The 15,962-nt window shown below is 42.4% G+C and overlaps 3 protein-coding genes across 5 annotated transcripts in view; 2 read left to right on the top strand and 1 right to left on the bottom strand.

The window, feature by feature from the left end:
* UBE2Q2 (ubiquitin conjugating enzyme E2 Q2) overlaps positions 1 to 2,804 on the top strand; it is a 46,755-nt gene extending 43,951 nt beyond the window's left edge. Inside the window, exon 13 of the mRNA XM_039732650.1 lies at positions 1,247 to 2,804. Coding sequence (XP_039588584.1) covers positions 1,247 to 1,278 — 32 coding nt within the window. The 3' untranslated portion in view covers positions 1,279 to 2,804. The remainder of the gene's footprint in view (positions 1 to 1,246) is intronic.
* A 132-nt stretch (positions 2,805 to 2,936) lies between these two features.
* On the top strand, positions 2,937 to 10,348 carry FBXO22 (F-box protein 22). The gene is made up of 7 exons (XM_039732636.1): positions 2,937 to 3,097; positions 3,186 to 3,318; positions 4,000 to 4,087; positions 4,483 to 4,578; positions 5,454 to 5,618; positions 5,950 to 6,115; positions 7,168 to 10,348. Exons 1-7 carry the CDS (start codon positions 2,994 to 2,996, stop codon positions 7,595 to 7,597), a joined length of 1,182 nt encoding a protein of 393 aa, XP_039588570.1. The 5' UTR covers positions 2,937 to 2,993; the 3' UTR covers positions 7,598 to 10,348.
* A 581-nt stretch (positions 10,349 to 10,929) lies between these two features.
* Positions 10,930 to 15,962, bottom strand: part of NRG4 (neuregulin 4) — a 49,627-nt gene continuing 44,594 nt past the window's right edge. For 2 of the 3 annotated variants that reach the window (XM_039732686.1, XM_039732677.1), the window contains exon 7: positions 10,930 to 15,902. In XM_039732686.1, coding sequence (XP_039588620.1) covers positions 15,877 to 15,902 — 26 coding nt within the window. In that variant the 3' untranslated portion in view covers positions 10,930 to 15,876. The remainder of the gene's footprint in view (positions 15,903 to 15,962) is intronic. The other variant, XM_039732695.1, reaches the window with a different exon arrangement.

Here is a 15,962-nt window from a genome sequence, read left to right as displayed (position 1 = left end):
TTTTGGTGTGTGTTTCTTTACTCTATTTAATGTCTCTCTGCTGCATAAAACAAGTGTACAAATGCTTCAGGTATAATTGAATTTACTGTGGCAGTGTGAGAAGCCTGAGGCTTTAAAAGGTTTAAGTAGCTTACATGTTACATAAAGGTAGTCAGCAGAATTGGTGCTCTGGTCTTGTGATGAGGCAGTCAGTGCAGTTACACTTCGTGTGTTTGGGATTCTGGGTTGGACACAATGTCCTCCAGGAATTGAGGTCAGTGTGAAAGTGCTTGTGTGACTGCAGTGAGCACCTCAGCTTCCTGCTGCTAACATGGAACATAACACCTGTACTCTTGGGAGGAAGATCAAAGATAACTACTTCAACATCATCTCCCATTTTACAGTATTTTGATCTTGCCGTTAACTGAGCCTTTTGCTCTTTTTGTTTGCTACAAAAGCCAGTGTGGCTGCTTACTTGTATGTCCTACAAGTCTTCAGTCCTGCCTCAGGAGCTGTACACAAAGCATTCACAGTACTCAGTGCTGCTGTGAAAGGTGTCAAGCTTAGAGCTGCTACGTGCTCTCTGGGACAGCACAAACAGGCCTTGTAGTCACTGTACACACATTTAAAGGAAACCTTACAAGAGGGGCAGGGAGAATTAAGATAGGAGCTCTGGAGGTGTCTAGAAAAAGCAGTGCATGCCTGATCAGGTATGATTCAGCTGTTAAACATGGCAAATTGTCAGGAGACCAGTTACTCAACTGGTATTTCTGAGCTTATTCCTAAAGTAGGTTAAACCATTCAGTTGCTTGTGCATGCCTAACTCTACAGTACACAAAATGGGATTTATAGAACTGTCCCAGTGCAGTCGTGTTTGTATGTCTATGTTTGTATGTGTTTTAAGTAGCTGGAAGACTTGGGGGTTTTACCTCTCTTCTAATAAGTTTGGTTAGAGCAGTGTTACTCCTTCAGCAGCTTCCTCTTGTTGGTGTTCAGCTTGTCCAGCTCAGGATAGCTGCTGCCACAGAAATCAGTGTATGCACACCCAAATACCAGGTCAGATCCTGGAATGTGCCACATGTCTCCCACTGCTGACTTACTGGCATTCAGGGCACTGGCTCTTGCTGAGCTGGCTTTAAGAGGGAAGGACTGAGCCAGGTGAGGCTTCCATCTCCCACAGGTGAAGAGTAGGGTGGTCTGGACCCTGAGGAGTAGGGTGGTCTGGACACGACAGCATTGGTACCTAACATGTCTCTGTTCTCCACAGGCTGGTACACTCCTCCAAAAGAAGATGGCTAATGCTGAGGACTGTTGCATACCTGGACCAATGTCAACAAAACAAGCTCTTTTTTATGTTTTCCAACACACAGACTCAAGCTATGAGTGCCCCTATAACAGCTGTACTGAGGACTTTAGCTATTAGATAGTTAGTGGATAATCTGTCAACTGACACGTACAGTATAAGTTACAGCCTTACCATTCCGCTCCTCTTAGGCATCTGGACTGAGCAGTTTGGGCCTTTACCATATTTGTTCTTATGGATTAAGCAGATTTGGGCCACGCCCTCCCCTCTCCCTTTTTTATTTGAAAGTATAAACTCTCCCTGCAGCAGGCTATCAACTTACTCAAGATCATACAATAGGAGTGAGTTGTTTGCACACTTCTGTGTATTTCTTACTTTTTGCAAAATGCAGACTGCAGAGATTTGCATTGTATTGTTTCATTTAAAGCCAAGAAGTTTAATACGTTGTTTAACATTGTTTTAGGAAATGTCAGGTCTTGCAAATCACAGTAGTTTTTCTGGTCTAAAATGACTGCGTTTGTAGTATTTTCCAAATTAATGATATAGGAAAAACACATGTATGTTAAGTCATTAAACATTTTTCATGGCTGTATGAGAATATGAACTGTTTCTTGGAAAAGATGCTTTGTTTAGATTATTTTAATTTTTTTGTTTTTTTCTTTTTCATTTTGTTTTGGTTTTTTGTTTTTATGCAGAGCAAGGCTGTGCCAATAAAACCTTGTAACTAGTCACTTCCACTGGGGCATCAGAACTTGCTGGGCTGTTCCTGCTACTTGTTGGCTCAATCTCCTTAACAAGAAGAGCCACAGTACGAAGCTTGAAGTTATTTAAAATACTAAAAACCTTTATAGGTGTTCCATTTTATTAACGGGTTGTTGCAATCATTTCTAAACTAATGAACTTGTAAAGTGATTGGCACAAATTGAGATGAAAGTCCTTGAATGAAAAAATTTTATATAAAAGCTACAATAAAGTACAAAAACATGTCATCCGATTCAGAGGTGTAAGAAATGCTGCCATAGTCATGACGGTGGTTTTTGTTATTGAAAGACTAATGGGAACTGTTGTTTCTTCATTAGGAGATGAGTCTGGGTCTATGTACTTACACAGTTTCATTGCCTTACCGGAATCGACTCTTATTTTGGCTGTAGTACTAGTCCTTAGGCCTGTGCGCTCCTCGGGCCGAGTGAAGGGTGTGTTCCATGGATTGAGCACTTTCACAAGTGAAGAAGCATGTTTTTATGGTTTTTTTTTTTTAGTTGACTATCGAACTTGTGCTCTTTTCTCTATCAGGCGCCCGCGGGTCCTTGTGCATTTGCTTCTAGATGCAGTTTTTAGCTCGAGAAGCGAGCCGGGCGCGGTTCGGCGCCGCTCCCAGAGCGCGCCGCGGCCGCTGCGCTGGGGCCGCCGCCCTGCGGCGCATGCTTCGGTGTGGATTCCTTTTCTTCTGGCAGAGTTCCTTGGCAATGTACAGTAATTTGTAAACTTGCATCAAGTTTATGAATAAAAAGCATTTTACGAAGAGCTGTGTCCGTGCTGGGGCCCGGGGCGCGAGGGAAGGGGGGAGGTGAGAGCGGGACGAGTCCTCCGCGCCGCTAGGCGACGCCACTGTAGTGGCTCGTGCCCCCTCGCGCTGACCGGAAGCTGCCTCAGGCGCGGAGGCGCACGGGTCACGTGGCGCGGGGCGGCGGGCCGGGCCGGCGGCGGGGCCATGGAAGCCGCGGCCAAGGGCAGCTACGTCCTCGCCAACCTCGCCGAGGTGGTGGAGCGCGTCCTCGGCTTCCTGCCCACCAAGGCGCTGCTGCGGGCCGCTTGGTAAGGGCCGGGGCCGCGGGGTGGGCGGCGGCCGGCTCCGCTCGGCGGGGCGGTGCGGCCGACGCGCGGTGTCCGTGTTGTGTTGCAGCGTGTGCCGGCTATGGAGGGAGTGCGCCCGGCGGACGCTGCGGACGCGGCAGCGGATCGCGTGGGTGTCGGCGCTGGAGCCGGGCCCCGCCGAGAACCACGCGCTGGTGCGCGCGCTGGCCCGCGAGCTCGAGGTGAGGGGCGCGAGCTGGGCGCCGTGGTTTGAACGCTGAAAGCGCTTCTTCCAGCCGCTCGGCAAAAGGGACGTGCTCGGAGGCGTGGGTGGTTTTGACAGTTCAAGCGTTGCGTGTTGATACACCGATCAAAACGCCGAGGATTTGCAGTTCAGGGCACATCTGTTCATCGCGGCAATCTTGTTAAGAGGTTAACCTTCATAGTCTGGGAGACACTGAGTGAACACTGCAGGACTTCTCTGTCTGGCAAGATTAACTTGGTGCTGGGTCTTCTCTACGCAAAGATTCATGTCAGGCTCTTCCCACAGCAGGCAGATCGGTGTTAAACCACCTGGACAAGAAGGGCCGGGAGCGCCTCTGCCCCGTGTCCTAGCACCAGCGCTGGTGAACGGCAGACGTCAATAGCCACGAGTGCAAGGAGTTTAGACAGTGCTAAAAGAAGGAGTAGAGTCATGGGCCAGTCTGCTGAGCTGTTCTAGCTTCTGTGAGGTTTGGGTCAGCTACCTGCCTGTGGGCATTTCTGAGGTTAATGAGAGGTTCTGTTGGCTGACAGGAGCCTGGTGAGGGGGAGGGACCGCTGTGGGCCGGCGGTGGAGCAGGAGCAGTTTCTCCTTGGTTTCTGCCCCCACTTTCCCTCCGCTCTGTCCTGTCTTGTGTCCTCCTCCGCCTGTGTCTTTGCAGAAGGTGCACGTGCTGCCCCAGACCGTGCTCTACATCGCTGATGCAGAGACCTTCAGCGGGCACGAGGAGTGTCACGAGCAAAAGAAAGGTAAAGCCCGGACCTAACCCACTTCCACTTAAAGATACGTGGGATGTAAGCAGAGCATAGTCAGCTGAAAGGGAATTCTGTGTTTCGGTTTCAGTGGAAAGAAAATGTTTTGCAGGAACTGTGACCACGTAGTGTTGTTTTGTGGTATGGAGCAGCTCACAGGTCTTTGTTAATGTGCACAGATGGGTTCCTGTCCCTTCTGTGCAGGACGCAGAGTGTGTGTCTGCCGGCAGCCCCGTGCTCTCGGGGAGCAGCACAGACCAGTGTGCTGTTACCAGAGCGGCCGCTGATGGGCAGCATTGCTTAAACAGGACGGGGTTGGCTGTGGGATTTGCTCAGAACACACTTTTACTGCTGTCTGATGGGGTTTTTTTTGTTTCCTCTTATTTTAACAGCCAGAAAAAGAAACAGTAAAGAAACTGCTCTCGCACTTGAAAAGTTGTTGCCAAAGCGATGTCAGGTTCTTGGACTGGTCACCCCAGGGATTGTAGGTAGGAGCAAAATGTGTGGGTTTTTGAGAGGTCAGCTTGAAGGTGTTATTTCCCACCTTGTTCAGCACTGCCTTCAATTTTAAGGAGTTCACAGTGTCTCTGCTAAGTGACGTGGAGCTTGCTTCATGTATTGCAGTTATAATTAAAAGGGTTGATTTAATTGGGCAGGCAGCTTTCCCTGGCACCTTAATGTACTTATTGAATGTTGCTCAGATTTATCTATACATTTCAGTCATATTGTGACTAATTGTAGAGGGCATCTTGGTATATTCCTGGTTGTAATGGTCTAGCAGGAGGCATATGCAGTAACTGGAAAATTCACGGCCTCCTGTGGCAGGCTTTTTCTCATGCTTCACTTTTATCATTAGAAAATTGTTTTTTATAGTTTCTCACCTTAAATTCACTTCCCACATTATAAGTAAGGTGTTTGATTGTTGTCGTTACCATATTTTAATAATACACTCCCAATTTTTGTGTCAGTTTTGCTTTACGCTGTCATTACATGCTTATGGGACACCTTAAAAACTTGAATATGTCTGTGTGCCTGCGGACGTTGGCAGGAGGGCTTGTATTGTACTGTTCTTGTTTTCCTAATGTTTTATATTTGGTGTGCCTGGGGAGATATGCATAAATATATCCATGTCTCCATGTCAAAACTGACTTCAGTGGGGTCGATAGCCAGGAGGACCCACATGTTTCATCTCTCCAAAACATTAACCAAAAAACTCACACCAGTTTTCGGTTAGATAAGTTGTTACAGAAATAAATTGTCATGTTTTCTATCACCTGAGCTGTTCAATCCCTTTCTGCCCGTGTCAGTGTAAATTAATGTATTAGAATCTCTGAACACAAGATGCTTGGTTTTGTCTCTGTAGTTACCCCGATGGGTTCAAGCAGCAATCAGCCTCAAGAAATTGAAGAGGGTGAAGCTGGGTTTGCTCTGTTGTTTCCCAAAATTGATGGGGTGAAAATTCATACCTTCCATTTTTCCAAAGATGTGAAGAACAGGGTATTTGATGAAAGCAAATTTGCTGAAGCAGGTATGTCATTTTTCTCTCCTCTATGTGGGCTTTTATGAGGTGCTGCTCTCTGAGGTGCCAGTAGAGTTCTGAATAGAACCAGCAGTTTCTGTACTGGCTCCAAGAGCCTCTGTGGGGCTCCAGCTGGTGGCTGCACATCTCTGCTCCTCCCAGTCTCTGGACTGCTAAGCAGAAGTCATCCTGAGAATCAGGTTGCAGTTACTTCAGTTACATTTCAAGTGGAGCTGTTCAGAGAGAAGTGTGATGTAATATTTGAGGAGGAACTAGGATGGTTAGATTTCAGAGTTCAGGATTTAAAAATAAGGGGATCAGTGTTGGCTTTTGTTTGTAGGTCTGAAGAATAACCCAGATCTCCGTGTTGTTCTTCTGTTTGGCTACAACTCCTGGAAGACTGGAGCTACTCGATTTCTTCATCAAATAGTCAATCCATTGAATGAGAAAAGTATCATCCTGGCTGGAGGACAAGTGGAGAGCTTTACATCACTGACCTCTGAGAAGTAGGTATTTTTTTCAAGGTAAATTATGAAAAAGATTTAACATGAGAGAAACATTGCAGATCCATAGCCTTCTAGTAATATTGAAAATCCCCTTTACCAGTAGTAAAATAACAATTTCTTAAAGGGAAAAATGCCACAACTGCTACACTGTGATGTAGCCAGAAAAGCTGGAAGCTTGGCATGGCTGTGTTACAATTTGGATTCTGGAAACCCAGCTAGGAGAAATCCAATGAAAAGGAGATTTCTAGCTTCAGATACCTTTGTGTGTTTATTGCAGTCAGCATTTCATTTCTGGAGTGCAGGTGGGTGAGTGCCTGTTGTGATGGAGCCCAGGATGTGAACACGTGTTTGTGTATCTGCCTCAGTTTGGCTCACAGCACGGAGCAGTAGCTGCACACACAGCAAGGCTGTGCCCCAGGAGCTCACCTGATCCACAGTGGCTGCTGAAGGATGTGTCACTTGGTCCTGTGGAGCACGGTGCAACCATGCCCATAGCTCCTCTCGTCCCACTGGGGCTGGAGTCCATACTAATATCAACGTTCTTCTTGCATCTGATTTTGCCAGCTGCACCATTGCCCCAGAGAAGGGAGCTGACTTTAAATGAAGTCACTGCAGATAAAGGTTAAATACATAACTACTTAACCCATGTGTCCTGGCCAACCAATTTAAAGCAACATGAATCCAAAACCTGTACTGACTGCTGCCCTGCTTCGATGTATAAATCCTCAGTGCCTTTGCTTGTCTTAAGTTTAACTGATATGTCAGTTGGAATTGCAGAGCTGTGACATACACAAACTGCTGAGTTCAGCATGAGTGAAGCAAGTTTATGGTCAATACCTAGTAATGGATGTGGAAGTTTTTCTTTGTGAAAGGTTGCTACATAAAAGCATTGCTAAAATATGAACTCTTTGGTTTGCTTTTTAACTTTGATTGGTATCTGAGTCACTGCAATGTCGGCTGCTTTGACCCTACGGCTGCCGCAGCAGCAGTTCAGGCTCCTGAGAAGTGGTGCCCCCACAATGTTCTCTAACTCAGCGCCTGTTCCCTTTCAGTAACCACGCCCAGCCTGGTGACGCCTGCGGTGTGGTTGGGCTGGCTTTCAGCGGTCCCCAGATCCAGAGTGCCACTGTCCTGCTAGACCAGGATGTGGCTGACGAGAGGACAGCAGAAGCGGCCATGCAGCGTCTCAAAGCAGCGAACATCCCCGAGCACAACACCATTGGCTTCATGTTCGCCTGTGTTGGCAGAGGATATAGGCATTACAAAACCAAAAGGAATATGGAAGCAGATGCATTTAGGAAGTTTTTTCCAAATGTACCCCTCTTTGGCTTTTTTGGACATGGGGAAATAGGATGTGATCGAATAGTTACTGGGAATTTCGTGTTAAGAGAATGTAATGACATAAAGGATGACCTGCTTCATGGTTATACTACAGTTATGACTCTTATTCACCTTGGTTCAACTAAAGCAAACCAAGCATAAGTAAGGTTTAATGCTTCAGTGAGCTGTTTGTTTCATTCCAGAGAGCTGAGAAGTCTGGAAGAGTGGACATCTTGCAGTCAAAGCCCCTTCCAAAACATAAACATCATTTTGGTAATGTTATTGAGTCTTGTAGTTGCAATAGAGTTTACTGTAATATCTGTGAGAAAACCTTGCATTTTTTGTAGTCCCCTGTACATACCAGAATTGCAGGAAATTATATTTGATGGAATTCTGTATTTGAAGAAAGCCTCTTTCTTCCAAAATGAAAATGGTTTCTACACATCATAGAATATGCTGAATTGGAAGGGCCCATTAGAATCGTTGAGTCCTACTCTTGGCCCTGAACAGGACACCCCAAGAATCCCACCAAGTGCCTGAGAGTGTTGTCCAAAATCTTTTTGAGCTCAGGCAGGGCTTGGTGCTCTGACCACTTTCCTGGGGAGCCTGGTCCAGTGTCCAGCCACTCTGGCTGATAAACTTTTTCCTGATATCCAACCTAAACTTCTCTGGCTCAGCTTCGTGCCACTTCCTTGAGTTCTGGCACTGGTCATGAGAGTGAAGAGATACTGAAGACCACAACGAGGTCTCCCCTCAGTCTCCTCCTGGCTGAGCAAACCAAGTGTCCTCAGCTACTCCTCATAAGGCTTCTCCTCCAGATCCTTCCCTTCCTCATGGCATTCCTCTGCACCCACTCTAAACTTGATGGTTTTTTATATGGAGGTGCCCAAAACTGCCCCAGAGCAGAGTGGAGCAGGACAATCTCCCTGGCCTGGCTGGTGGTGCTGGGCTTGATGCCCCCAGGACATGTTTGGCCCTCCTGGGTGCCAGGACACAGCTTCCCATCAACCTCAGCTCCCTTCCCAGAGCTGCTCTCCACCCTCCTGCTCCCCAGCCCCTACACACAACCAGGGCTGCCCAGGTGCAGAATCCAGCACTTGCATTGTTACATTTCACGTGGCTGGTGATTGCCCATCTCTCTGTCAGTGTCTCTGCAGGGCCTCTCTCGCTGAGAGAGTTGACAGCTCCTTCTAACTTAGTGTCAATGGCAAACACCAACCCAAATGTAGAAAGAAACAGTACTTTGATGTGCTCTATTTATGCATATAAAGCACTCTAGAAAAAACACTGATGCATTAAATCTACTGTTTCCTGGATTTTATTTCTAGAGAGATGCAGAACCTTCCCAGAATCCTACTTGCAAAATTGAAGTGTTACTAGATAAAATCAATTAAAGTCTTTAGAGAAAAGTAACAAAGTACTTGTTAAATAAAGGTAGAAGTATGTAAAAGTACCTTTCCTTCTATTCTTAGGGAAAGCTCTGATTTAAAGATGTTGTCCAGCTAAGAGTTCAGGTGGGCTCACCACCTTGAACTGAATTTCAGCTGCTCAGCTGTGTGGCTCAGAATATAGTGGTTGCCTCTTCTCCTGTAGTGTGATTACAATCTTTTAAATCCAGGGTGCTTAGAAATAAATCTATCTATATTTAAGTTTTTATAAGAAGTTTTTTGTCCTTAAATTTGGAATTGTGGGACACACAAGATCTGGCTATATTATATTTATATAGAGACTTTAAGTAAGACTTGTGCTTCTGTATGTTTTTCCCATGCTTTTACATCAGTCACCTGTTTGATTGCTGCAGCTGGCATGCAGTATCAAGTAAGTAAATTCAGCATAGTCTCAGTGTACTTAATATATATTTGCTGTTTTTTAAATTCTTTCTTCTCTTTTATTTTCACATAGTAATAGAATGACAAGAAATTAAGATTGATTTTGCACCATATCACCAGGTTTCTAAAAGCTAAATCAGGCAGCTGGCCCATTTTCAGTGTAGTAAGAAAATACTTACCTGTATGTTGTAACAAAGTAACAAGTTTTGCTTTAAATGTACCAAGGAAGAAGACTTCAGTTAGCAATTTTATGTCCATGTCTAGTTAAAACTTTTCCTAAACTTGGCCTAGCAAGCTTTAGTAGGGGGGTATCTGAGCATTAACTGTTGTCATCTGAGCACAGACAGCACTTCCCCATGGCTGTATTGATGATGGGGGTTTTTTAATTAGAAGATAGTATGAGCTGTGAACTCCCAGTGGCAATTTGTGGATGGAAGATTACTAAGTGTGAGTGTGACTTGGACAACATTTAGTTATTTCATTTAGAGGGAAAGGTATCTGGAAGTGGAGTACGGCTGAATTTCCGAGAAGCCCCTTGGTGGGAGGTGATGTGTGTTATTTTAGCATAACCAGAATGTCACATTTGGCCCTTCATGTTTAACAGGACAGAAAGGAAATGTTTCATTTCTGTAATGCAGATAGGTTCCTGGTGCCGTCAGCCATGCTGAGCAGCCTAGGAAGGTTAACTGGTTGCTGTGTTGGAGCAGTCAAAGAGTGATCAACCACGTGTCCTCAATAAAGACTTGGCCAGAGGAGTTGATGGTGAGCTCAGATGATGGCACAGCTAAACCAGAACCACCAGGGTGGTCTGCAGGGGACAGTCAGCAGGTCCTGTAGCTGAGGAATCTTCAGAGGTAAACACAGTACGGAAAAGGGGGTGGAGGGTGGGGTTGTCTGCATCAGAATCCAGGAATCCTTCTCCAGCATGAAGAAGTGTGGAGATGAATACCACAGAACCATGCACATAGCTGGAACCACTAGAATGTCTGTCCCAGGCCATATCATGCCTTCCATGTGACAGGGAAATGGTGTAAGTGGTAAAATTGCAACATCTGTCATTAAAGTGTTTTGCTATCCAAATTAATTTTGCCTCCATGCTGTTACTTGCTCTTCAACCACAACAACTGAGAGAACCCCAAATATATTTACTTACAAGGTACATGTACCAAAAGGCAGATATAATTGATAGAAAGTCTTGCAGTGCTAACATTTGTAATTCTGCCACTCAAAAGAAGCAAGCATGAGGTTTTAAAGTGGTTAAAGTTACTTAAATGAGTATTCAGCAATTAAGGCAAATGTAAATAGCAGGATTACTCAAAAGATATCTAAAGGTTTATCTGCAGTTACAGTGCTGACAGTAACGTGTTTCCAGCAAGAGAATTGAGTCCCTAAGTGACCACAACTGGATTTTGGTTTTGTTACAAAAAAGGTAAAACTTGCAAAGTCACAAGACCTGCAGGGAGGAATGACGGTTTTGCTTCCAAAAGGTAAAGACATTGTTTTTTCCAGTGTTTGAATATGAATGCTTTGCTGCACATTTGTTCTTCATGCATCATTCAATTAATTGATCTGTAGGTTTCAAAAACACAAAAAAATAATAGGCAAGCATTGTGATGTATAACCTTGTACTCACACAACTAAAGCAGCAACTACCAAACATAAAGCTATTACTGCTATCACTTTTATTTTAAAGTTACTACCCAAAGATCTCCTCATTATAGGATGTTTCTGTAACATGCAGTTGTAATAAAGTGAGAATAAATTGATAAAGAGGAGCAAAACTTTTAAGAACAAATAGTTACATATGATTCTGAATTAATTTTTTGTAAAAAATTTACCTCAAAACTTACTGTCATTACCCCCTATTAGTTTCTATTTTTCTTTCTAAAAATTGAGAACTTTCTACTAGAAGTAACTGTGGTAGGGGTTCTTAGCTTTCATATCAGAAATTGGAATTAAGTTTTCTGGTGTTTGGCCCTGTGAGAGAACAAGCAAAAAGCTTTTGTCATTCAGATATCTGCTTCTGTTTTACTCAACAGAATGATACAGAAAAATAACATCTGAAGTATAGAAGTTTGCATAGTTAGAAGTTACAAAGATCTTAAGTGTACAGTTAAGTGGTCTTTTATAGGATCTCCTAGAGTTTCTGAGCACTCTGCAAACATTAAGAAAGTAATTATTTCCTCCACTGTCTGATTATTTTTCATGATTTCATGGTGGCGAAGAATTTTTTTTTACTTTATGAATCTCTGGTGTATCTCTAAAATCCATTTAATCTTAATAGAGCAGTTGTATGTTCTGCAGACAAATGCAGGTAACACAGTTGTTTGAGTCTAATTATCATCTGCAGTTTTCCCTGTTGCTAAGCCCATTTCTCAGGCAGCTTCAGGAGAGGCTGTTTCAGCAGGACTTCAGATTAGCCTTGAGGGGTTCTGAACTGTAGGCTCCAAGGTGAGCAGTGAGGTAAACCAAGCTTACTTCTGCTGCTGGTGTGCATTGGTCCTATTTTAGGTCAAACAAATAGAAGTTTAAATATTGTAGGGTCTTTTAATTCATTATTCCATGGCTACCAGCACTTCAGGACAGTGTGGGGTATTCCTCTAAAGAGAACATACAGTGAGAAATTGGAAACTCAAAGGAAATGCCTGACAGAGGCTTGGATTATTTGGAAGTGATATCACCTGGATACTTACATTAGAATTATCAGCAGAGAAATAGCTAATTAGATTTTTTTTTTCCAAGTGCTTTCATAACTTAGGTGAAAAAAAATTATTCCCAAATCATTGAGATTTGTGCTTCTAAATACTTTTGAAATACAATATATAAATTGTCATCATTACATCTCACAGGTATATCTTCCCTGAGCAGGTAGCACAAAATTCTGAAAATAAATGTTTCAAGATTCACGTCACTGAGTCAGTGGCAGGTCATGTCACCATTCCATGATAAATTTTCACAGCTATGAGAGTTAGAAACAGCTTTTTTTGAATTAAATGCATCTTAGCTGAGTTGTCAATATGGCAACGGTGACGGCAAACAATAATCCTCTCAAAAGAGCAACTCCTGGAATCTTCAGAACTGGTGAAAATACCTGAATGGCAGCAAACTCTGTGATGGAGAATGTACAACATAGATTGAAGTGATCCAGTCCTCTTAAAAAATGTCACCAGTGGAAGCTCACCCAGATTTTTGCAGTCCATTGTTTGCCTACACAGAAGTTTAGATGAAGTATTACTTGCATTGAGAGGAAAATTTGAAAACAGTCTCTTTTAATGTGCACTAGAAAAAGTTTTTAAATGGTACAGAAACTGACATAGAAGTGCATTAAAAAGTGTTAAAAATTGGTTGTGGCTTTAATCTGGGGACCAAAACCAGCAGTATCCTCTGTCATTTCAGGTTCTGCAGCTCTAGAAAGGGTTCCTGCCGAAAGGTTTAAGAGGATCAGTGTCAAAGATGGAACTGAGCAGCAGTTGGTATTTCATTGGTATTTCACAGGGTTTGTATTGCCTGCTCTGCTATCATGAAATGGATCTCTTGCCTTACATACAGATTATGTTGAACAGGCTACAGTTGCCAGGAGAGCAAGAACAGACTTGGATAAGCATAAGCAGGTAATTTAGAATAATGACCATTTCTGCTGTGAGAAGTTCTATCCTCCATTTCTTCTTGGCTTTCCAATTTTAAATTTCTTCAAAAATTCAGAGCCAGAAGGAAAATGTTTTCTTTTAGTGCAGCAAATTTTGAAGGAGTTGCACAACATTGAAGTTATCTTTAAAATAGGGAGTGCTACCAAATGGACTTCTGTTGGTTTTTCTGCTCAAAAGACTATGCAGCACAGAGAAATCCTTCTTTTCTTTGAAAAGCCATTTGACCTGTTAATTTAACTGTACTTTGCTCCAGTGTTTGTTTGGGCTGCTAATGAAAAAAATTCTATACTGAGTAACATATAAGCAACCTCTTATTTATAGGTCTATAAAGAGATTTCCTGCTAATGGCTGTCAGTTCTGCAAATGATCAAAAGGTTTTTGTGATATATTATGAAGAGACTTTTACTACAAGGTTCTGGCAGGATAACATGATCCCCAGGCATCAAAGAATTTTTGCCATAACACTCTAATAGATTGTTATCTAATCATTGTACTGGAGTTTCTTAGGAAATTAGTGTTTTCCAGTTTCTTCCCTACATAACCTTTCAGCTGGTGGAGAGGTAATTTCAAAGATATGAGATCTTGTGTTTCATGAAAATAGGAGTCAAACAGACCAGAGAGAGCCCTTATTACTCACCCTTTCATAACCGTGTAATGATTTTTAAGACTCCAGTGACTCCAACCACGAGATCTGATCCATTGGATCTGGAGTTTCCTTAATTGCTCACAGGACTACTTCATTAATTTTGTAAGCAATCATTGCTAAAGAGTGTTGCACTATTTTATTAAATGATATATAATGTTGGCTACACTGTACTTTCTGTGACATTTGACCACCTTAAAAATGAATTTGTAGCCTGATGCCATTTTGATTTGAACGTCATAGTCACAAAGTTTGTGAACTGAAATCATTTTAGAAGCTGAAATGTTCTCAGATGCAATGGGTTTGAGGTGTCTGAATCGTTAATAGCATTTCCTTCACAGGTAACAGTGATTTATAAATCAGCTTGTTCTCATTTAAACATGGGGTCAGTTTATTCAGCCCCACTTTTTATACAGATTGTTTCTCAAATAATGCAAATAAGCTCAGTAACAATGATTATTCCATGTCTGTCTAGAAAGCTGAGAGCTTATACAGAATAACTTCAGTCCATTTATTTCTTGTATCTTCTATTAGTATCTCCTTCCTGAATTGCCACTTGAATGACTGCAAGCCTTTTCCTTCTTCAGTGGAGGCAGTATACCAAGCTGTGAGCCTGACTGTTTTATGATCAATAACACAGCAAAGTGATCTACCAGGTGTCATCTCTGATTCATTTTCACCGAGGCTGGGCAAAGTCACTTCAGGTGACGCTGATTCTGTGTAGCTGTCAGTACTGCTACACATCTCTTAACTCTGTACAACAGTGGCCTGTCCCTATGTGACAAAAAATAACTTCTATCTTTCCTAGCCTTTAAAACAATATTATCAGCTTTTCAGCTTATCTGCTAAAGATTTGAAGTCCAGAAAATAACATGTATGATTGGCTAATCTGGGGAGAAAGTGATCTTCTAGTGCTTTATATAACTTAGTCTCTGGATCAAGTCCTCTACCTGATTTGGTGTCCTCAGATTCTCCTTTCACATGCTGAGCTCTAACTTGGACTCTGACCTCTCTGCCAGAAGTTTTCAGAAGGTAATAAAACATTCTGGTTTGTGTTCTAGTAGCCACTGTGATGTGATTTCTCTTTGACTTCTCACCTTATGCACTGTACCCACGTGCCTCCTCTTCCCCCTCCCACTGGGCTTTTGTCTCCACTGACACAAAGTACACACTGCTTTTTCTGACACCAGAGCATGTAGTAGACATCCTAGAAATAGAAGCTTATTCAATGTTTTCTCTGCATCTATGTTTTTATACACCTTCAGACTGTTTCTTTTGGACAAAAGAAATCTCTGTTCTGAATTTTCTTCCTTTCAATAAATGAATTTTCTCAGCTAATCTTCCCTTTAATACAATCCTGATGCTTATGTGAATAAAAGAAATAAATCTTTGGAGAGGGCAGCATTTTTTTCAGCCAAGATACCTGTCTTGATAATATTCAGTGTCAGAAATTGACCTGATGAACAAAATTCCTGACTTCTGCTATCTGAAATATCAACTGGAACATTCAAGGTAAGGTTTGAATTTCCTTCAGTAGTGAGATTTTCAGAAGAAAGCCAGACAAAATTAAAAACCATCAAGGAAGATGTCTTGCTTACTATTAGGAATGTACACCAAACTCTGCCTAAAAAGCTTTTTTAACCATTATCAATCTATTTTCTTAATATTTCCCTTTAATTTCAATTAAAATAGTGTGTCAAGAACCTGGGCAATAAACTACCAATGGTACCTCACTCTGATGTTTGTTACAATTTAAAAGAAAACAGAGAAAGGTAGGGGCTTTTCCCCTACATCTGGTAAGGGTATCTGAAACAAGCCAAATTCTGGACATGTATCACAAATATCAATTTTGAAATGATTGAATCAAGACAGGCTTCAGCTCCTCTGGGGAAAGCCTATGAAAAATGAAAAACCCCAATCAAAAATTCATAGTATCACCTCACGCTAAAATCCTGTGATATCTCATATTCTCTGTGCAGTGAAAAAAATAACATATTTTATTTATTTTCCATGTAGTAAAACCCAAAATTATCTCGTGCATCTAGCTGTGCATTATTGAAAACCATAAAAAATCTCACAGAATTCAAACATAAATTATAGTGATTTCTGTATAATTGACAGTTTTAAAAGTACACAGAAACTCCATTAAGTGCAACTGTTTAAGTCTTAGATGTAGTCTTCTCCAACATTCTCAGCCTCCTATTTCAATCAACTTTCTTCTCTCTTCTTGCTTACCATGTCACCCTCTACAATTTAGATTCTTAGGGTTGCTCTGCATGTTGTTTCTCCACCACTCTTCCACTCTAATGCTTTAGGCTGTTGTTATTTCTGAAAAATAAAACATGGGACTTCAAATAACAAAAACTTCCTCCTCCTCCACTTCTCTTGTGGAGTCCAGTCATTTAATT

The sequence above is a fragment of the Passer montanus genome, unplaced genomic scaffold (assembly GCF_014805655.1).
Source record: "Passer montanus isolate IOZ18808 unplaced genomic scaffold, ASM1480565v1 scaffold111, whole genome shotgun sequence".
NCBI classification, from domain to species: Eukaryota; Metazoa; Chordata; class Aves; order Passeriformes; family Passeridae; genus Passer; species Passer montanus.
Note: the sequence above shows the minus strand (reverse complement) of the source record. Positions and strands in the feature narration are given on the sequence as shown.

Coding starts and splice junctions, on each gene's coding strand:
- FBXO22 (XM_039732636.1), top strand. CDS start 2,994: ATGGAAGCCGCGGCCAAGGGCAGCTACGTCCTCGCCAACCTCGCCGAG. Junction 3,098..3,185: donor GCGCTGCTGCGGGCCGCTTG/GTAAGGGCCGGG, acceptor GTTGTGTTGCAG/CGTGTGCCGGCTATGGAGGG. Junction 5,619..5,949: donor AAGCAAATTTGCTGAAGCAG/GTATGTCATTTT, acceptor TTTTGTTTGTAG/GTCTGAAGAATAACCCAGAT.